The sequence below is a fragment of the Nannospalax galili genome, unplaced genomic scaffold, assembly GCF_000622305.1.
Source record: "Nannospalax galili isolate Female #2095 unplaced genomic scaffold, S.galili_v1.0 scaffold1018, whole genome shotgun sequence".
Taxonomy (NCBI): domain Eukaryota; kingdom Metazoa; phylum Chordata; class Mammalia; order Rodentia; family Spalacidae; genus Nannospalax; species Nannospalax galili.
This window is the reverse complement of record NW_008342000.1, coordinates 8,347-31,875: the sequence shown is the minus strand read 5'-3', so window position 1 is coordinate 31,875 and position 23,529 is coordinate 8,347. Positions and strand designations below refer to the sequence as shown.

The window sequence follows — 23,529 nt, the reverse complement described above, 5'->3', positions numbered from 1 at the left end:
TCTTTCTTTCCTTCTTTCATTTGAAAGTCACTAAGCAGTGGGAAAACCAGGGGAGAAAGCTTATAGAGTCAATATGAAAACAACTCCATTTATCTCTTTTTACAAAGAGATTGATAAAATCTTCGGGGAAAGTGTGGCTTTATGAATATTGATATCAAGTAAAGCCTTAAAAGAGTTTAGTTCAACTTTGTAAGGCAATATAATCTTTGATGCACAGGGCTTCTTCTCCATAGTTGCAATGCAGAGTGGCTAGGAGCAGAATTTCATATTTGAGAGTAGTTGCAGATGTGTCACTTGAACGGATTAAAATGAAGCATTCTTTGCTTTTGTTAAAAAGTGGCAATTTAATGTTATTCTTGCTTCTCATTCTAGCAGTAGAGTTTCTAGACTTGTGGATTTTTAGAAGGAGATATTCTTGTTGTGTATACTTGGAATGATATAGTTCTAGGACAAAGTTAGTGGCAAAGTCAAGTGCAAAGAATAAGTGAGCCTTTGATACACAGGCTACATTGTTATTTTCTTAGGAGTTATGATAAAAATTATGCATGTAATTTTGAGGAGAGAAATGACATCATCTAGGATGGGAAAAAGAGGTAGGCTTTCTTGATATGGAAGTTTTCAATAGCTCTAAGATAGCCATGTCCAGGATTGTAGGTTGGTTGCTTTCTCAGTGACTGAGAATAGACTAAGAATAGGGATCTTAAACTAATATAATAAACATTATTACTTCCAGAGTCACTGTTATTACCACCATAATGTTACGATGTACCATAATACCACTTCCTATGACCCAAGTACCGTGATAAGCCCCTGCCCCCCTCCCTTTCACTTGACTTTCGTAACACCACAGGCAGGAATTACCTTTCTCATTTTACAGATGAGGAAAACGAAAGAACTGTTAAGTAACTTCCTTCAAGTCAACCATCCAAAAGAAGTCAGAGCTGAGATAGAAGCCCAGGCACTCAGAAGCTCCATGTAACTGATTTAACCTACTGTGATAATATTAAAATGGAGAAGTATTCCCTATGCTACTAGGGTATTGAGAGAATGTTATTTGACATATTTTAATATTTCTTGAACTTACCAGAACATTTAATTATGGGCCTTATAAATTAAGCATATATCAAATGAGACTGTGAGGTAAAATGTCCTAGGTGTTCTGACAAGGGCTTTTCTTTCCTAGTAGATTGCTTTCTGCAGTGAACTTGTTATTAAGAGCCAAAGTGAAGGGAGCTATATGTAGAGACGTGTGTTTTAAAGGAGCTCTACAGAAAAATCCATGGTTCACTGTATCATTTCAAAATACAAACTTTGCTGTGAATCTTCTATCCATAAACTTTGTTTACTTTCTGGCTTTGGTTACATGCAGGAGTAAGCTGCTTCAAGAAATAATTAAGTCAGACCTGGAGCACAGGCCTGTAATCTCCATTGCACTAAAGGCTGAGGCAGAAAGACTACAAATTCAAGGGCTGATTGGAATACAGTGTGGGTTTGAACATCAGTTTTCTAATGAAGAAATGCTTATATTGTTTAGTGCCTTTGCCATCATTAGTAATGAGGGGACTTGATCAGTTGTCCAGAAAACCCCAGGACTCTCAAATGTCTGTGGTGCTGTCACCTCTTCTATTATCTATTTTCTCAAATATTTGTGCTCAACTACACTTATCTCTGTGTTGATATAATCCCCAAATTACACTTGAAGTCTAAATCCTGGCTCTATTCCTAGCAAGATCCCTGTTTATGGGATACCTCCTGCAAACAGCAGGCTTTTCTAAGCTTTACTCACTGGGCCAACCAACTTTATCATCTATCCCGTCTTTTTAATTTTTTTTATATGCAATCATGCAGTCTCCATTAGCCTCTGTAAACATTAGACTGGGCATATTGTTCTCTACGGCTTTATAAGTATTTTATTGTGTCACAATACTTCATGAATGCCATCTATATTTTCACAGATGAGCCCACCAACCACACAATCTATCTCCTCTACCCTCTTCTTTAAGAAACTAATCCTACTATTGAGCTATACTTTTGCAGAGAAGTGCTACTTTTTAAGAAAAATTACTTTATTAACTATGGCAAACAGCTAATGAAAACTCCCATGTTTAGAGCTATTACAGAACCTAAAGCAAACACAGTCCTATAATTATCATTTAATAGAGTTTCTTTCTAGTAGCTCCTAAAAGTAATTACATATTGAAGTAATCCAAAAGGAATAATCACATTCCACATCCTATTAATAGCCTACTGAGTTACCAAATTTCTCGGCGGAGACTATTTTCCATAGAAAATATGAGATAATGGTTTATATCATGCTGGGTGAAAGCATCCAGTTCCTTTCTCCTTGAGTGCTTCCTTCCATTATGCCATGTAAATAATCACTATTGTGTTTGCCCAAACTCAGCCTAAGCATTAGGCATCTTTAAAAATATAAGAGGGAAAGCCGTCATAATACAAATCACGCTCTCATTTCATTCTGTCTTTCCCCATTCTGCAGACTATGCTTCAAAGCCAGCTGAGCAGGCAGCAAAAAAGTAGAACACTGGATAGCTCTCTTCAACACTGAGTCCATCTTGGGCACCTACTATCAGGAATGGGTTGGTTTGGGCAGATAAAGAGCCAGTCCACCCAGGTTTGGAGACACATTTACTTTGAAAATATTAGACTCGTGACATCTCTGAAAACATGAGAAACACATAATGAATAACATAAATACGAGAACGGCAAAAGACAGAATCCTCCCATCTGTCCAGCTCTGCACTGGTTTATAAAATCTTTTCAGAACCAGTTCTATGTGGTTCTTCAAAGAGCCCATGAAGAGGATGTTTTATGATTTTTACAATTTTAAATGAAGCAAAAATGTGAAACATCAAAAGGTCAGTGACCTATCTAGGGTCATACTTCAAAAAAGTGCTAAAACTAACTCAGAATGTTTGGAGAGCGTTCTGTTTGGTGCATTTAACATGCTATAAATTGAACAGGAAGCTCTAGTGTTTTATAGTTAGCTCTTTTCTGGCTTTGTTTACCCCACAGTTAAATAAGAATAATCCTAAAAGAGGATTACTTTGTAGTTCTGCTCATCAATCTAGGATTCAGGGAAAGTATGAAGAGAATATTTCAATCAGACCCATAATTGCAGTAAAATATACTTTCTATGGTTTTCTTCTATCGCAAAATTAATACATATCTATTATAGGAAAATTAGGAAGCATAAAGGGCATAAATAAAACAGAGAATAATATATATGATATGATAATGGTTTTCTCACAAATAACTACTACTGCTTTTTATTCCTTTGGTTTTACACTATACATCCATTTTTCTCACTTACCATGTACTGTACATTGGTCGGCATCTGTGTACTGATGCGGGCTCTGTCTGGCAATGCCCGACTTTCACTAAAGGGTACCAGGGGACTACTCTTTTTAAATACATTGCTTTTGCAAGCCTTTGCCAGCTATGTGATTATTCTTTTACACCTAATTCTTTAGAATCGTATCATTAGGTCAAAAGCTTTTTGTACATAATGAACAATCTGTCCATTGGAAATGTTATTCTAGTTTATGATAACATCAGTGAAGTCACTTAAGTATGCTTTTTCTCATATCCAAACCAAACCCACATTAATTTTAAAAATCATTGACATATTGGTGGGAACTAGTAATATTTCAGAATCCCAATTCCTTTCATCACTGGTGAATTTTAAAAATATTCGTCATTTCTTGTTTTACTCTTGTAAATCAGCTATTCACATTCCTTCCCCACTTCTTAGAGTATTAGCTCATAATATTAGAGTTGATTTCTAAATCTACTAATGAGTGTAACCTTTGAGCTGTCCTATTTATGTGTAAATATCCCCATGCTTCACGGACTTTTCTTTGGGTTCTGCCTTGTTCTTAAATGTAAATGTCGCCCTTTTCCTATCCTTCAGTGTTGTTATCCCTGACAACACTTTCCTCATCCAAGTTGGTATCAGTATTTACCTGTCTTCTTTTCTTCCTTATGTATTTGTTTTAATTTCAACCTTTTATCCATATAAAACATGTAACCCTTTATCTGTCAATCATTTCACAAATACGATGAAGTAATTGACTATTTCCAAGTGTTTATAATGTCGACTTTATTATCTTCTACACTACATATGATTATAAATCATGGGGCTTTCTACTCTTTCCAGTCTATCAATGAACTTGACTGCTAGTGTCACATTTCCCTTATGTTTTCATACACATACAGTTAAGACCTGACAGAGGCTTTCTTCACATTATTTTCATATAATTATGATTTTATAAGTTTTTTGTTCTCTAGTCATCTTGATCTAATTTCAAATTAATTTTCATGTGTCTAATTGATACATCTGTCAATAGTTTTGTTTTCATTCTAGGTTTATGGATTAATTTAAGAACAAAAATACAGAAAAAGAGTGTTTCCATCCAGAAACTAGGCCTGGCGTTCCACTGAAACAATGCTTTTTCATTATCAACAAGAATGCACTGTGGTTTTCTTCATCTGTCACTCTCTGCATTTTGTTTTAAGTTAACGACCAGTTATTTTATATTTGGGTGCCATTTTGAAATGCATTTAAAAATATTTTATTTACTATTTTTATTTTATGTGCATGAGTATCTTACCTGCATGTGTGTAAGGGTACACATGTTGTGCAATACCCACTGAGGTCAGAAGAAGGCACAGGATTCCCTGAAACTGGAGTTATGGATGGTTGTCAGCCACCATGTGGATGCTGGGAATCAAACCCAGGCCCTCTGCAAGAGCAGTCAGTACTCTTAACCACTGAGCCATCTCTCAGTGCCCCCTTGAAATGTATTTTTAATAATTTGTTAAGCATTTCATACATGCATACAAGGTGTTTTGATCAAATCCATGCCCACTCCCTCCCCTCCAACTCCTCCCATATCTCCCCATCATTTTTTTTTCTGATAATTTCATATACTCTTAATTCTTCTTTTCTTTTTTAATGGGGCTTTTTGCTGCTCTAACATTCCCACCCCTGAAGAGGTAACCCTAAAATCTTTTAAGGATTAGATAAAAGATCCCAAATACTTTAGATATTTTTGGGTTTTGGAATGGAGTATGTTGCTAAGAGGACCAAGGACATTGTGGGTTTTATCCAAGAAATTGGATAATTGGGGGGGGTCTTTTTACCCTAATTACCTAGCCATTTCCTACCTCCTTTCTTATCACATCATCCTCTGAAGAGATTACCCAACTTGCGGATAGGGAGTCAGGATGCAGACTGCTTTGGCTTCTTCCATGCTGAACAGGGATGCAGGGTGAGGCAACTGGGGTACCTCTTCAGTGGGTCTATCTAAAAGACTTCCAAATTGCATAACTCTTTTTTTTGTGTGTGTGAAGGAGAAGTAAAGTCAAGAGTAGCATTACACATTCTAGACAGTGAACTATAAAAAAGGCAGAACAGGGCAATTTTCAAATGTTCATATGAGTCCATTGGAATCTTTTGACAAGGGCTTCCAAAAGCATCCCTCTATTGGGTTCCTCCTCATTTTTCTTTTGTCTGCCAAGGCTGGACTCTAGAGTGATGGATTCAAGATTTGCTTTCAGGTATTTTGATAGCTGCTGGAGTGGTTAGAATCAGTGTCAGTTCCCTCTCAAAGGCTTCTAGATAGGAGGGGAAAATAAATTTATCCCTCATTTTAGAACAATAGCGGGTAGGTGAGATGGGTTTCTTGCCGACAGCAAAGAGATGGATTTGTTTCTTAATCCATTCACTTAGCCTGTGTCTTTTGACTGGGTAGTTCAGTCCATTGATGTCTGTTAAATGATGTTTATTGGTTGCCATTATTTTGATTGCTGTTTGTGTTCTCTGTCTAATTTTGTGCTTCCGGAATTATACCTTTTTTTTTTTCATTGTCCTTGGGGTGTAGTTTTTTTCTCTCTCTCCACTCACTGTATTGCTTCAAGTATTCTTTGAAGGGCTGGTTTTGTGGACATGTATTCTTTCAGGCTATTCATGTCATGGAAGATTTTTCTTTCCCCCTCAACTACAATAGACATTTTTACTGGGTAAAGTATTCTGGAGTTGCATCTATTGTCATGTAGATCTAGAAATACCCTGGTCCAGGCTCTTCTGGCTTTCATAGTTTGCATTGATAAGTCACCTGTAATTCTGATGGGCTTTACTTTGTATGTGACTTGTTGTTTTTCTTTTGCTGCCTTCAGTAATCTCTCTTTGTTCTGTTCATTTAGTGTTTTTACTATGATATGTCGTGGGGAGTTTCTTTTCTGATCCTGTCTATGTGCTTCCTGTATTTGTATGGGGATGTCTTTCATTAATTTCAGGAAATTCTCTTCTACAATCCTGTTTAAGATCTGGTCAATACCGTTAACCTGAAATTGTTCTCCTTCCTCTATTCTTATGATCAGTAGATTTGGTCTTTTCATGTTGTCCCACATCTCTTGCATATTCCATTCCTGTGTTTTTAAAAATTTTCCATAATCTTTGCTTGAGTGGTCCAGTTCTTCAACTTTATCCTCCAGTGTTGATATTCTGTTTTCCATTTCATTCATTCTAGCAGTGAGGCTTTCCCCTGTTGTTTCAAGTTGGCTTGTTGAGTTTTTCACTTTCTTCTTCAGTTCTGCCTGAGTTTTCTTCAATATTTCTATCTCTTTGGTGAATTCATTCAGAAGTCCATCCCTATCTTCTTTTAATTCTTTGATTTGTTTGTTCATGTGTTCTTTAAATTCATTGAATTCCTTTATCATGTTTGTGATTGTTCTTTTAAATTCAGTGCCCTGGGTGGGGGCATAGTGTTTTGGCTTTCCATTTTATTATTCTTTCATTGTGATTTTGGCATGTGAATTTCTTTTGTTGTTTATATTTTGATATGAGAATTAAGTTGAAGTATGCTTCTGTTTATTATCGGGGAGCTTAGGTCCTTTCCTTATTGGTTATGTAAAGCTGGTAGGTACAGGTTTCAGGTTCTCTCAGATTTTATTTTGGAGGGAACTGATGGCTTCAAATCAGCTATTCAGGAGTACCCACAGAAACCCAAGTCAGGTTCCAGTCAGGTACACTCAGGCTTCTTTCTAAGGTTTGGGCCTCTATTAACAGAAACACCACGTGGAGGCAGGATCTCGGTGCTCTCAGGCAGTCCCCTGAGTTCTCATCCCCTATGCCAGAGGGAGGCCAGAATCCAGCACTCTCTGGCAGTCTGCTGATGCTCCAATTGAAATGTATTTTTAACTTAAAACTTTTCATTCTTTTTCCGGCGTTTTTTTAATTTTTGGTTTAAATTGGCATTTTATATGATTCCAGCTTTTCTCTTTAGCAAATCATTTTTCCTCTTTGCTTAGTTCCTTTCAAAATGTTTCAGAAGAGTTCAAAATACACATTCACAGTGAATCCAAGTTCACTTTTAAATAACATCGCTCTGCTTACTGAGTAGTCTGAGTGCCTTGAGAGAACAAAATAACCCTGGCTGCTTCCTCCAACCCTTATATCACTGTCACCTTTCACCATCCTCATTTTTAGCATATATATATATATATATATAAAATTGGATAAGGTAATGAAACTCCCTAATGCCAAAGCTCACAATTTATGTTCCAAAATTTTTGTTCCAAACAGTTACTATTTTACTAAAGGTAAAGGAAAGACCAGGACTTAGATTAAATGTTTTGATTTGCTTTTCACCACTACCAAAAAAAAAAATCCAATTTCCATAGTGCCTGAAAGTTTACACACAAATAATCCTATTAATATATTTAAAAAATGTAATCAGTTCTTCCACCACCATAGCTTGTATATTGAACTGCTGTTTCTGAGAGATAAAAGTACTGATGCTCCAAGGGCTGGAAAAAAAAATTGCAGTAGACCTCAAGATGACAGGATCATAATTTTCATATTTGGCAGTGGCCAAACTCAACTAAAATTAAAGTTAATCAGATCATAGGGACTCTGCTTAATAATTTTGAACCAGAAGCACTGTATGTACCTGTAATCAGAGCTACTTTGGAAGCTGAGGTATGAGGATTTCCTCAACACAGGAGTTTCAGAGAAGCTAAGCAAAATACTGAGGCCTTATTGCAAGACAAAATGGGTGTGTGTGTATGTGTGCGTTTGTGCTTGTGTGTGTGCGTTTGTGTTTGTGTGTGTGTAGATGAACAGATGATACATTTCTACTTTAACAATAAATATACTCGGAGTTTTCAGTTCAGCCAATTGAAAGGGGGAACTATTTAGGTCCCATGAGATTCCATCCTTCATATATTTGATTGATGTTTTTTCCACGCTGAGTGTCACTGTGACTTTTATAAAAACTATTCATCTCCTAGTTCCTGTATCACAAGCTTTTTCTCTATCTTCATACAAGCAGAGAATAATGAACTTTCCCAAGTCCTGGGTACCAGGAACTGTCCAAGGAATGGGGCCATAACAATGGGTAAGACAGAGTCTTAATTAACAAGCAATGAATTATGATTCTCCATTTCCCCTGTAATTTGGGTAGCCAAATGGATTTTTGTAGACTGTATTTTCCCTTAATTGCTCCAATATGGAAGACAATGTTTTGGCAGATCAAAATGGCAGATGCTGGTTAATGCTCTGCTGTTTTCAGTTATGTAAATAATTATGTTCCTTTTCTGCCTGAAACTTGCCATGTACTTTGTTCCACACAGGGCAGAGTTGATCTGGGTCTCACGAATTCCTCAGCCCAACAACAGCAAAAGAAATATGAATTATTGGTCAGATATATTTTTTCAAAGTTCCCTCTGGACACTGGCTGTACTGATTTGTATAACATCTTTAAATCTCTATGCACATTCCTAAATGTTGGTAATCCACTGAGTTCATGATCAATGTACTTGTGTTTATTTATGAAATTCTTAAAGAGTATGTTGTTTTCTCCATATGTGCACTTTCACCAAGAAGAAAATTAAACACAAGCCACAGGAGAGTTGAGCATAAGAAATGTAATTGAATAGAACAATTTAAGCTCTATAGATGCAAACAGTAATGCCATCATGTATACTTTGCTGTATTTTTATTCTGCAGGTCCTATAACATATCCCCCAGTAGTGTACAACTTCTTGTTTCTGCTGGGTACCACTATGGCTACCACGGTCTTAATGCCAATCTTTTACATCACTGTGTTAAGAGCCATATGTTTTAGAATTTACTTCATGGTAACAGTCCCCTCATTCCAAAATACTGGAAAAGCAAAACTTATTTATTTTATGCTTTACACATTGTTTCTTTCTATTTTCTCTTTCTATAAAAAGGAATTTTCAGCAGATAGTTCAAATAACTGTTTTGACTCACTCTGTGAAAGCAGCAATGCGCAGTTTGCCGATATTAAAAGCTCAGTAAATCCTGCTTAGTTGACACTACTGAGTATAAATAAGAAAACAATGATAAAATTACATTATGAAACATTTATCAAGAGTAATATCAACAGCTGCATGTGGTGGTGCATGCCTATAATCTAAGTGTTTGGGAAGCTGAGACAGGAGGATTGTCATGCCTTTGAAACCATCCCGGGCTATAAAGTGAGACCTTGTCACAAAACAAAAAAAACAAAAAAAACAAAAAAAACAAAAAAAGGAAGAGCAATATGTAGAATACAGACAAAAGTAGCAAAGGCTAGAGCACATGCAGAGTAAGGAATGAGTGAAGACAGACACTGAACATTGGTAGTCAGGATCAGTAAATGTGAATTTAAAAAAAGCTAGATTAATGTGAGATGCATTGAAAAGACTAGGGTGCAGGTTGATAGCAAGATGGCTCAGTGGGTTCTTAAGAGGACTTGCTAGGCAAGCAGTGGACTTGAGTTCAAATCCCTAGCACTCACATTAAAAAAAAACAAAAACATAAAAGGCTGGAACAGCTGTGTGTGCCTGTAACCCCACCCCTGGGGAACTAAGACAGGTCCCAGGAGCTTGCGGGCTAGCCAGCCTAGTCAAAACATGGTGAACTTTCATGCTCAATGACAGACCCTGTCTCATGGGAATACACTTGTGAGCAGTAGAGCAGAACACCCAGTGTCTTCTTCTGGCCTGTGTGCGCACAGACAGACAGACAGACACACACACACACACTCACACACTCAACACACACACACACACACACACACACACACACACATGCACACACAAAGAGCAGCATGCTGTCATTCCTTTGGCTAACCCATAGAAAGTGTCATTTGTACAAAGATCAATGAAACAGTGAATGACACAAGGTCCCTGCACTCACAGAGATTAGTTTTTTTCTGGAGAGCACAGACATTCAAGAAAGTTACTGTGGGTTTTGAAATATAAAATAATCAAAGTAGAAGGAGAGATCCTGGTGTGTTTAAGAAGGCCAGAAAATAATGATACATACATGAGCAGTAAGTTCACGTTTGAACATTACTGATATGTCTTTTTGTGCTATAGCTTTTATAGATATTATTTTAAATTTCTATCATTTCAGTTGCTCAGATTGCAAATGACAGACTAACTCGTGCCAAAATAAAAGCAAACTTTTCAAAATTTCTAAATGTAAATGAATATAAGAGATTTATATAAATTAATCTTTCAAATGATGTACTTATAATTGGGCAACATACTATCTGAAATTTTTAAGCTTAAAACTTCTATAAGATTTAACTCTCTCTCCGTGTGTGTGTGTATGTGTGTGTGTTTTCTTATATTATGTATTTTTTCCATTACATTGATCAAGTTCTTGCCATACGTCTAGGGAAAGTGGAGTGGTCCCAAAGGAAAGTAGCTAAATTATTATTCTGCTGATGATGGGATAATGAAGCATCTCCAAGTATGGAAGAGTTTCTTTACTGAAGTGGATGGACCCATTTTGACCTGGAGGTTGTGAGAAGTTGGTGGAGCAGGTGGATTTGAGAGAGAAATGATGAAAATAACTCCTTTGAGCAAGGTTATATTACTCACATCCTTAATGGTCCCAAGAGAGAGCCAGAGAGGAGAGCACCTAATGGACCTCAGAAGCAGGGCAAAGCGTGCCGGTCAGTCAAAAGATGAGGCTTCTTGACCTTCAGAGACTAGGTGGACAGAGGACAAGGAGGGGCAAGGAAGGAGTTCCCGTGAGCTCCAGGGCAACTGCTGGAGTAACTGACCGCTTTAGCTTAGGCAGTCCGGCTCCCGACATCACCGGGACAGCAGAATACTCCAGTCTGATGCTGGAGTGCTTCCTTTGATCACATATTTACCATGTGTGAGCCACATCAATTTTCCCCTACTTTAGACTAATACAAGATTGGTGGCTAGCTGAGTCCAATATCAAGGGCTATTTCTCCACCACAACTTTCTCTTTAGGGTCACATTTTATCTGTACCTCTCACTGGGCTCTATCATCACCACCATCCTTACATTAACGTTCCCAACCTGGTGCCATGGAGACTATTATCATTAGGAAACTTGGTATTTTGTTAGTATAATGAAAGTCTGTGTAGGTGAAAGTCACATGCAATTAGGACTCCACGCTTCAGGCATGAAAAATGAAACCTGAGTTTATTTTCCCACTTATAGAAACACTATGATGTGCACATGACACATCCTAGTAATTAATGGCACAATTTGCCAAGTTGTTACCTAAGTGGGAAACAATAATACTGGCTACCTGTTTGTGTCCAGAGATGAAAACACTGGGCATAAGGATTAAAAGCCAGCTACTTGAAGAATATTTCCTCATCTTGGAAAATAGGTAGCTTAAAACTCAAGTGTTAACTATTTTCCTACTTCTGGATTATAAGCACTTTTGTTTAGGCAGTTGCATTCGAAACCTGGGTGACATTTCCAAGAATTCACTTTCCTCTCTTTGCCAATATACATCTCCTTCTCATTAGTCTCCTACTCAGAGAGGAACGCTCCAGAAAAGAATTAATATTCAGTGAATGACTCCAACGGGATGACTGCACTAAGTATCTTTGTGAATTAAAGCAAATTTAACCCTAAGAATATTAATTCCATCTCTAAAATCAGGCAATGAATGTTGAGAAGATTCAAGTTGTAAACTACTTCCATCTGTCCCTCAACACTGAGTGGTTTGCTCTTTAAAGGCTTTGCTTAGATATGAAAAAGATCTGAGAAGTCTCAAAATGGAAAAATCTAAGTAAATGCAACATTTATCATTTCCTGGCTCATTTTATTTATCACCTAGTCAAACTGATCCTTCCCTACAAATATGTCTCCATTTAACCTCTTGCTTCTCTTTCACGTAAATCCAAGCCAAAAGTACTCTAAAAAATAGTGCCTCATCAATTAGAATAATTTAGATGAAAAAGAACCCATAGTCATGCTTATGATGCAAAAATAGTTCTCAGAAAAGTTTTGCTATTGTTGTTAGTTTGTTTATCTTCCCATTTGTGCATCTAGATATGTTTTTCATTTGTTCCTGTGCATAGTGGAATGTTTATGAATAGTGTTCTGGATGGATCACCAGAAAGACCATCATAGGCTACGATGCCAGTGCTCAGAAATGCACCTACTCTGAAAAGCTCATGTTCCTATTGGTCCAGAGGCAATATGGACCTAGGAAGATAGTAATTTATTGAACCAAGTAGCTTAGATCACATAAGTGCTGGGAAAGATTGATACAGAGCTTTCCTGCATATGACTACTTTTCTTCAAGGCCTGTGGAGGGTTTCGATACTGGTTGTTAGCTTTCTGGTAGATGGAAACTGGATCCTCTGAATGCACAGCACAGAGGACAATCATTGGAACATATTACATCATGTAGTTCAAGTAACCAATAGATGTCATTTGCTTTGTATGAACATATCTGCTTTGTAAGATATGCACACAAGGCTCTAGATAAGAAAAACAAAATTAAAGCATGCAGTTCTTTGTGGAAGAGACCTTCAGTCTACTTCTTTCCTCTCTCTGGGATTGATTTTAATCTTTCTACATACAAATGCGTTTTATTAGAAGAGACTTTTGAAGAATTTTTGAGATTCAGCTGATCACTCAGACCACAGAAGTGGTTCAGTCTGTCAGAGAGTCTGATGAGCATTTCTGCAACAAATCCCATGTATCTGAGAACCCTTGGATTTACAGAAGATGAAGCATCTTGGATTCAGATTCACATCCTGCTGTCCTTTTCATATCTGCTTTACAACAGTATTTTAGTCTTGATTATCTTTGTGTGGAAGGCTGCCTGCTGTGATCTGGAGGGGAAATCTTGCATTGATGGCTTATTGAAGAATGAATTTAAATCATGATTTCTAAAAATACATAAAAAAGAAAGAAAAGGCAGATCACATTCTTTTCAGCCACTGTGGCACCAAAGTAGAACCACATAGATTATAAGTAATGGTGTGCTGGGAGTTCACTCTTATCAGTTATGAGTGACTGAACAGATTAGTTTATCTTTATTACTTTGTAATGTTTGTTTATTAATGATGGCCATAATGATACTTCAAGTCATTAAAATGAAATATATATTATAAATTTTAAGTGCTAAAAGCCTTATTTGAACACAGAGAAAACAGAACATATTGTTAAATAATTTATTCTAGCTATGTGAATTTAATTACTAAGTGAGGGACAGTGGCATCATTACAAACAGAAGAGAATAGTCATGTGAGTAACTTTCATTTGACTAGTTTACTTTCTATTCTATTGTCTGTAATATATTTAATTTTTTCGGGGTCGTGAGATGACTCAGCAGTTAAGAGCATTGGCTCCTCTTGCAGAGGACTCGGGTTTGAGTCTGAACACCCACACGGCATCTAAGAACCATCCATAACTTCGGTTCCATGGTAATCCAACACCCTCTTCTGACCTCTATGGGCAAGAATATCATGAGTGCACTTACATACATTCAGGAAATACACTCATACACCTAAAATAAAAGTAATAAATACATATTTTAAAATATAGAAATATTTTCTAATTATAAAACACAGTACGCCAATCACACAAAATTCAGAAAATGTAGAAATGAGAGAGATGGTGCTCTGTCTTGGCTTGGTTGAGGTTTTGGCAGTACAGGACTGAGAACCTGTCATTAATAAACTTACCAGAGTCAGGGAATATGTACTGTCCACCTTCTGCACAACTCAGACTGTCTGCTTACCCTTTCGTAAGACTCAGTCTACTATATTGGATCTCAAGGAGAACAAATTGCATTTCTTTTACCCAAAATATGCATTTTTATTTTAGAGTCTTATAATTTTCCCCTACTACAGAAGCAAACCTATGGCCCTATAAGTACTTTAAGCCTGCAAACTATTGGGCCCTGATATTAGCTATGACATTGACTGCTCCAGATTATTGCTGCTTAACCTACAAACAGACAGGCATGTGTGTGTGTGTGTGTGTGTGTGTGTGTGTGTATGTGTGTGTTATGCAGTTTGATGGAGTATTTTCAAATTTTCTATTGATTAATTTACCAATGCTTTTTCTCTAAGAAATACATCATATATATATATATATAATCTAGAGAAAACAGGATGAACAGCATTCTGGTGGAATTTTGGTCGAACTTTTCCCAGGACCTAGTTATACCATTTGTCTAACAAATATTTACTAAATGTCTGCTGTGTCTGGTGCTAAGGAGCCTTCAATGAATCAGATAAAATCCCCTGCTCCCTAGAAATCTCCAGTCTCTTTGAGGTCAAAGTGGTTAGGTCAACAAATCCCAGCAGATGTGTAGAATATCTAGTTCTGTAAGAATGGGGACATATGGTATGATGAGTCCTGGATAATGGAGAGGTCCAGGGAGAAGCCTCCTTAAGAGATGTCTTTGGGAGGTATTTTTGAGTCCTGAGAGATTCAACTTTCATGATACAAAGAATAGCTATTTGAGGAAACAAAACAATAGATGAAAAGGTAAGAGAGGTAAAAAAAAGGTACAAGCGATTGGAACAGAAGTTGAGTTTTTCCTGTTGGACTGAACGTGTTTATGGGTGGAGAGCAAAGGTGCAAATTTGGAAAACAAGATTGAGTCTAGGTCAGGAAAGCATCAATGGTCCACTTCACAGGCTTGGCCTGTGGCACAGGGGAAACAGAAAACAACTGTTTAAACAGGAGGGGCTGACGTGTTAATGGCGTTGTTGCTGAATCAGCTGCAAAATTAAGTATTTCCTCTTTAGTGAAGATATTTTCCTTTGACACATAAGAGGGTTTATGATTTGGACAAGACTTGAGGGAGGACTTGGAACTTCATTAGAAAATACAAATTGCCAAAGGTTTGTCCTGAAATAGAAAAAGTATAAACATGACATAGACTTTTTTCTTTATTCTTTTACTCATCGAAATATTGAAGTGCTATGCTAATATAGGATGCGTAGCTGAAACTTGTGCTTTTGTGTGGTGTTTGATGAACAACGACAACACACAGAATGTGGTATTGCTGAGGAAGGCAATCAGTACACAACAAATTTTTAAAAGCCAATTTCTGTTTTGTTCCAAAAATAGTAGAAATTGTTCTTTGAGCCTATCATGTCATGAGTGTTGTCTCTATAGATACCTAGATTAATGAAAAAGTGGGAAAGAATCTGGCGCTTGCCCTTCATGATGGAGAGCTTGCCTTCAAAGCTGGGTCACTGCAGACAACTGTCATTCAAAGGGCCTTGATATGAAATCACAAACCTTGTCTCTCCTCTCCAAACAGATAACACTGCAGGGGTGTATGCACGGCGTGGAGGCTTCAGTCGGCAGAAGCAGGACTTTTACCTCCTGCCCATTGTGATCAGTGATGGTGGCATCCCACCTATGAGTAGCACCAACACCCTCACTATCAAAGTCTGTGGGTGCGATGTGAATGGGGCCCTGCTCTCCTGTAATGCTGAGGCCTATATCCTGAATGCTGGCCTGAGCACTGGCGCACTCATCGCCATCCTCGCCTGCATAGTCATTCTCTTGGGTAAGGATCTCCCTGACAACCAATGTACATCCTTCAATAACTCGCTGGTACAGGCTGGTTCCAAGAAACATGGTGTGTGTAGTGCACATAGTTTAAAGCAAAATACAAGGAGTGCCAGCTCTCATGAACTTTATTGCACAGTGTGTGCAGCATACAATTTAACAAGGGTGCTGGAAGCGCCTGGGGAAGGTTATGATATATATCACAGAGCTGTAGAGCAGATCCATCTAGTAGCTGGAGGGACAGTACTGATAGTTTTGCAGATAAATTTAGGCAGAAACCTGGTGTATGAGTGAGGTTTTCTCTTCAAAAGAGGATGGGGAAGGATTTGGAAGAACAGAGCAGGAAGTCTCATGATAGGCGTGGTAGATTCATGAAGGAACAGGAAGAGCATCAGCCACTGGACCAGTGGACACTGGGATGTTGCCTTTCTCCTAATCGTCATCTGTGATATCTGTTGCCTTGGCCTACAGGAATCCCTATGAGCATTTCTTGCACTAGCTAGTGGAGGTAGTAACTCATCCTCTGCACATATCCAAACATCTCAGAGCCAGTGCGTAACAAAACCTGGATTCAAACACAAAAGTAGACTACAACCACACGCAAGTAGTTCTTAGTAGTTTTTATTTCTCCATTGGTAGAATTAACAAACTACCTCTACAGGAAAGAATCAGTGAGGTTAGTGCAAAACTTACTGAGTGTTTTCTCACAGTCAGAATCTATGGTTGGCTCTGCCGATAAATAAAAGTTTTATATAAGATTTCTGTTCTGGCTGAATTTATAGACTCATAAGGAAGGAATGCATGAACAGACCAACAGCTGCACAGCGTAGATGTTACGATTGGGACGTGAACAGCAGGTAGTATAGGCATAGGGTAGAAAATACCTGACTGCCCAATAAGGTCAGATACATATTCCTGGATAGTATGCATACATGTGGGATGCAGAAAGGGCTTTCTAGCAGGTGAAAAAGGCTAGACTTGGATGGGTGCTCCAAGCATAGGGAATAAGATATGAGGAGCGCTGGAGAGCTTATGCTTGGGGAGACAAATGTATAAGCCACAATACAGTGATAATTGTTATGATAGCAGAGGTACCAATAGCCATGCCTGGTATCAGAATGGCACACCAAGAAATGTTTCCTTAATGAATGATAGGAAGAGTCGGTCAAAGAAAGAAAGTGAAAAGGAGTGGATTGGGAGGAAGAAGGTGTTGCTAAGACCAAGTCTCAAGGCTCTCTGGACCTCATAAAATCCGAGGCAAAAGTGCCTCTTATCCCTGCACTCAGAGAGCAATGTGGACTCAGAGATGCTCGTGGCCCATTTGCCAAATGCAACCACAAAACTTGTCTTCAGTCTGGCTGAATGAGTGGTAGGATCTTCAAATAAAACACGGTTGAGAAGGAGGAGAAGGACACAGAGACTCAATAGAAAATTCAGCAGTGTCTAGGTTTCCTTGTAAATGACCGCTTACTCTACCACACTCCCTAAGCCTAATGGAAGACCTCTCCAGGAAAGAAGATTGCTTTTTCTGGTCTTTCAGATACACTATTTTTTTTAGTATTTTATTTATTATTTTTATTTTATGGTATTGTGTCCATGTTGTGCAATGCCCTTAGAGGTTAGAAGAGGATGACAGATCCCTTGAGAGTTACAGATGGTTGTTAAATGCCATGTGGGTGCTGGGAATCGAACCCAGGTCCCCTGCAAGTTTAGCCAGTGCTCTTAACTGCTGAGCCATCTCTCCAACCCTGGCACTCTGTTTTGATGTCCAAGTAAACAGTATGCTTTTCTCCCAGCGCCCCCCAACCATTATGGTAAGGTTTTATTTCTATATTATAAAGCAGGGCATCTGGGTAGGAGCAAGTTTTCACTCAGAAATGTCCCGAGTTCTCTGAGCAGCCTCATCCTCAATTTGGGAAAGGCAGCTACACTTGTAATAAGAAAGGTGAATTAGCTCCCTTTAAGAAATGGTAATCCTCACATTGAGAACCTTCTTGAGTCTTAAGAAGTCTCCTGCTGAATAGCATTGGGATTCATTAGCAAACACTTCCAAATAACTACAGATCATTGGACATAGACTCTCAGGGCAGCTTTTGTAGACCCAGTGAAAGGTCAGTGTGAAGGCCTTAGGGAGATTCTGGGAAAGATCTCATTTCCTCAACTGCTCTCAGTTCTGAAACATTCTTCACCCTTGATGGGAAGCAGAGTTGCCTTGGGAGAAGCATCCAGGGAGACTGGGCTTAACCTCCGCTGACTTTCTTTTTCTTTCCCTGTAGTCATAGTCGTATTGTTCGTGACCTTGAGGAGGCAAAAGAAAGAGCCACTCATTGTATTTGAGGAAGAGGATGTTCGTGAAAATATCATAACTTACGATGATGAAGGGGGCGGGGAGGAAGACACAGAAGCCTTCGACATTGCCACCCTGCAGAATCCGGATGGGATCAATGGATTTATCCCTCGCAAAGACATCAAACCCGAGTATCAGTACATGCCTAGACCTGGGCTCCGGCCAGCACCCAACAGCGTGGATGTGGATGACTTCATCAACACGAGGATACAGGAGGCAGATAACGACCCCACAGCCCCTCCCTATGACTCCATCCAAATCTATGGTTACGAGGGCAGGGGATCCGTGGCCGGGTCCCTGAGCTCCTTAGAGTCTGCCACCACAGATTCAGACTTGGACTACGACTATCTACAGAACTGGGGACCTCGTTTTAAGAAACTAGCAGACTTGTACGGTTCCAAAGACACTTTTGATGATGATTCTTAACAATAATGATACAAATTTGGCCTTAAGAACTGTGTCTGGCATTCTCAAGAATCTAGAAGATGTGTAAACAGGTATTTTTTTAAATCAAGGAAAGGCTCATTTAAACAAGCAAAGTTTTACAGAGAGGATACATTTAATAAAACCGCAAGGGAATAAAAGTGGTAAATACTGTGAAGCACCTTTGCCCACACACAGCAAAGCAAATATTAAAGTTGTTTACCAACTTCACTAGAGAAAAACCACTTGGCATACAAAGTATTTAAACGAAGGAGAATTCCACGTGAACTTAACAGTGAAGGGAAATCGTCTATGTGTTATGAACATCTAAGTCTCTCTTCTTTTTTAATTTGTCAAAGAAGCTTCCACAAAATTAGAAAGGACAACAGTTCTGAGCTGTAATTTCGCCTTAAACTATGGACACTCTATATGTAGTGCATTTTTAAACTTGAAATATATAATATTCAGCCAGCTTGAACCCATACAATGTATGTACAATACAACGTACAATGTCTCTTGAGCATCTATCTTGTTACTGCTGATTCTTGTAAATCTTTTTGCTTCTACTTTCATCTTAAACTAATACGTGCCAGATATAACTGTCTTGTTTCAGTGAGGAGCGCCCTATTTCTATGTCATTTTTAATGTATCTATTTGTACAATTTTAAAGTTCTTATTTTAGTATGCATACAAATATCAGTATTCTGACATGTAAGAAAATGTTACAGCATCACACTTATATTTTATGAACATTGTACTGTTGCTTTAATATGAGCTTCAATATAAGAAGCAAACTTTGAAATAAAAAAAAAGATTCTTTTTTAATTCTGGGTTTGATTCTTAACATTGAGGAAAAAAAGTAAGGGTTTCTAATGATCCATTTATATTTCTAATTTAATTGTGATCTTTTAAAATCCTTTTTATGGTCTTCTATAATCTTTCTGCTGCTCTTACTGTTTATTTAAATCAAATATGTTTTATGGTTTTCTCTCAGATACGATTCTGTAACATCATGTAAACTACTTTTTGTACATTCTGCCATGAGCCTCCTTACCTCTCTTCCCACATACCTGCTGAACAAAACTTGAGGTCTAGATCAGTCTATGACTTTGTGATGTGTGTTATATAATATGCATTTAACTTGTTAACGCATAGTTATGAGAGACAAATTCATGAGGAAATGAAAATTATCAGATGTCTTAATGTTCTGGATGTAGACTTTATGCCCTGCCTGAGCATTGTGGAGTCGGAGGAAGGAAGCGTTGGAATCAATGCTATTCTGACTTTCCTTCTGTCATTCTTATCAGGATAAAGTGAGACTTTGACAGTTGAAAAAAAAATGTTTATTTTTCTTCCTGTAATTCTATTTTATCTTAAAATAATATAAAATTTTAAGTTTTGGTAAGAGAAAGGGCAATTAATTTCAAAACCGTTGCTTTAGAAGATGCTTTGGGCTGTAGACTCAAATGAGATCAGGGACCATGTGCACTGAAGGATGATGCTATCTGATCTGTGAGGATGCCCATAGTCACTTGTGGTCCCTCTAGCTTCCTGGGGATTGGGACTTCTGTGAAGGACATTTCACTTGTACAGTTGGACCAAAGGTCGAAACGAAGCAATACTTAGGGGGAAAGACCACACAAAGTCATGCTGTGGTACTTTCCCTCTTTTCCCGAAACACAGGGCACATGTCTTTTTCTTGGATTGCAGGCAATTTTTAGATTATCTTTTCTTATTTTACTGTGAAAATTTGTTTCAAACATTTCTTGATAGCCTGTTGTGTGCTATTTTTATGACTCAGTCAAAATGCATAGAGAAGAATGCTTTTTATGAAGCACTCATTCCCATTTTATTTTGCATTGAAATCAAATTAGCTGAACGTTTCAGTGGATGACACTCTGCGGACAATGTCACTTGAACATCTCATTCATCCCAGGAAGGATTGTGCATTCTCAGTACTTTTGTAATTGTAGGTTGTGTTCCTCTTTTAGGTAGTTTTTGTAATCCAAAGAATACTTTGCTAGATTTGCACAGATCTCCAATTGAATTTGAAGTGACAGAAAATCTCAAAAGGAATTCAAATAGCACTTAAACAAGTATGCAGCTGTAAGCAAGCCCATCACCATGTGTGATCCTTTTTTCTAAAAATGTGTTTGGAATACAGTTGACAACTCCATCTTCACATTTTTATGTCAAAGATTTTTTAAAAGCTGTCTACTTTTCAATAGTTAAAAATATTTGCTTTTCTTTTTCCTTTTTATTTCTTTTTTTCTTTTTTTTTTTTTTTTACATTAAGGCTCTATTGTTTGTAGAACCCTCTCAGAAGCTTGAAAATAAAATGTCTTTCCCGACTAGTGGAGTCCTTTTTCATTTGGAACACGTTGCCTTAAAAGCAATCTCAGTTTAAGTGCTCCTTCCTTATTTTGATACAAAGTAATCACTGCTTTATGACATTGGTGCACACATAATGAAGATGGAATGTTGCTCCGTTCAGCCTGTCCTTGAATAATGGGTATGGTATGGCTTATATTCATCACTCACTCATTCATTCGTTGATACCTTCATTTATCAAAATCTTATTTTTCAGATGCTGCAGTAGCTACTTGAGGATGTAGAATAATTCTTGTTATCTTCTTTGACATTATTTATTCTTTCCAGTCACAGACCAAAATATCTATTTTGTTGTTTTTCATTTCACTGTTTACCTGCTTGTCTACCCATCTCCCAAGACAATGGTATGTTAACAGAAAAAAATAAATAAAATGAAAGGCAAACCCACTGCAACTGCTCTGGACAGAGCTGGTCTTTATATAAATGACATCCCCAAGGTCCTGAGGACGATGAGGAAATTAGGAGCAGATTATCTACATTACTTGGAATATATTTAGCACATTCATTCATGGTGCCCAGTGAATGTGACTCTGTGGATCAGCTGGGATCTTGTAAGGAGTATTTGAAATCTCTTCTGAGTGCTGTGCTACACCCTTCAGTTCTTGGTGAGAACTTTTACAGACAGATGGGAGGTAGGGAAATGGGATCTCTAAACAGAGCAGTTATAAGCTCTATGTGGCAGACAGTATGGGGCAGAAACAGGCCAGAAACAGAAACAGGCCAAGAAGTTGTTGTGAAGATCACAATGAGATGTAGAGAGAGCTTGAAGTCTGGTTAATACGAGATGGTGAAGAGGCAAAGCCCTCCTTGCTTCTGTTCAGCTATCGTGCAGACTGGGCCATTGTCATCTGTCTGACAACCAAAGCTAACACTGTTAGCTGTTTTCCACCTCAGAATCTTCTCCTCAGAGAAGTCACAGCATTATTTTTAGAAAATAACTCAGACCACATGATTCTATAACTGAAGTCTCTTCTGACTTCCCAAAGAACTAAGATAAATTTGGATTCCTTTGCTTTTTTACTTTATATGACTATGTCCAGGCAAATTCTTTCAGTTTCATCTTATTCCATTCTGCTCTCAGTGCCCAGTCCTCCTTCCACACTGTATACCTTTCAGTTCCTTATACAGATTAAATGTGCACCCATTTATACTTAAAGAAGTTTGATTTCCTTTGTATCAGTGATCACTCATTAAACTTCTTTTGTGGTCATTTTCTTGGTGGGGGAGAAGTCTGACCACCCATCAGATTGTAAGCCCCAGGAGGGCAGGGTCCTTTCTTCCTTTTCCTGAAAGAAAGAGTAAATATGTATTGTATGGATGAGAACATATTGACATGACAGGGTAATTAGGGTTTGATGGCTGATTAAAGAATGCCATTGGAATTTTGAGCATCCTTTTTTTTTCTGAGAAACTGGGTCCGCTGTTATCTTGATACCAAGGATTATGGCATGAAAGAGGAAATAGGATTGAGAAGAAGAAATTGAATTCAACTTAGGGAGTCATATGAATTAAAGATGTTGTCAGGGAGTCATAATCACACATGTTCAAGCAGCTTACTGGAGAAACAGGGAAAGGGAATGGGGTGGGAAAGTTATCCACCAGGCACCCAGACTCAGGGGTTTCTTCTGATTGGATTTTCACTGCTCTCGTCCAGCTTTAAAAGGACATATCAGGTAGGAGAGGTTCCATTTGCGTAAAATAGTAATACTGATTTTGCTTTTATTAAAGATAATCAGTAAAAATAAAATTTACCATTCTGTGCCAAAAGTTTTGTAATCTAGGGTGTATCAATTAATTTGGTAATTATTCTCTTAAAGAGGTGCACTTCTTGGAGACTCTTACTGTATGAGGGTCATGTATTATACCTGTGAACACATTCTATCTCTGTGGGAAGTCAAAGTAAGGTTTACAAGTCTCATTTTGCAATGAAGGATGTTGCAGACCTGAAAGACTGAACAGCAACAAGAATTGATGTCAAGATTGGATTCAAATTTCATTTCTCCCACATTAATCAGGAGGCATATCATCTAAACTTAAGTTGCAGATGTCACTGGAAATTACCATTCCTGAAGAACATCAGCTTAGGGAAGGCACTGAGCATGAGAATTTGGAAGGGTATAGAAGCTTCCCCACATTTATGTGTTCATATCGTTGCAATGAGAAAACATTCACCTTGATGTTTGACAACATGGTGGAGTTATATGTCATTTTATATTAAGTGTATATTATAAGAAGCTTTCATAATAATAGATTTCCATATGAATTTTTGAAAAGGCCCCTAGTGTTGATTATCCCTCTCCACATTTCCACCTCTGCCCTGCCCGCCCATTCTCCATCTCATTTAACCTTTTCTAACCCATTACTCCTCTTTCTCCCTTTGTATCACTGCATTCTGTGTCACCTCCAATGAAAAGAAGCCCCCTCCCCATGGTTCACCACTACTTTCCTAACCTCTACAGATTTCCAAATTGAAAGACACACATCTAAAACGTCAAGATTAGCATACTTAT

At 37.9% G+C, this 23,529-nt stretch overlaps 1 protein-coding gene across 1 annotated transcript in view; it reads left to right on the top strand.

The window, feature by feature from the left end:
* Nucleotides 1–19,138, top strand: part of Cdh11 (cadherin 11) — a gene marked incomplete in the record, with an annotated part of 165,090 nt that extends 145,952 nt beyond the window's left edge. The window contains 2 exon segments of the mRNA XM_029565720.1: nucleotides 15,605–15,856; nucleotides 18,135–19,138. Of these exon segments, the coding sequence (XP_029421580.1) occupies nucleotides 15,605–15,856; nucleotides 18,135–18,631 (749 nt within the window).
* Between the last annotated feature and the right edge of the window lie 4,391 nt (nucleotides 19,139–23,529).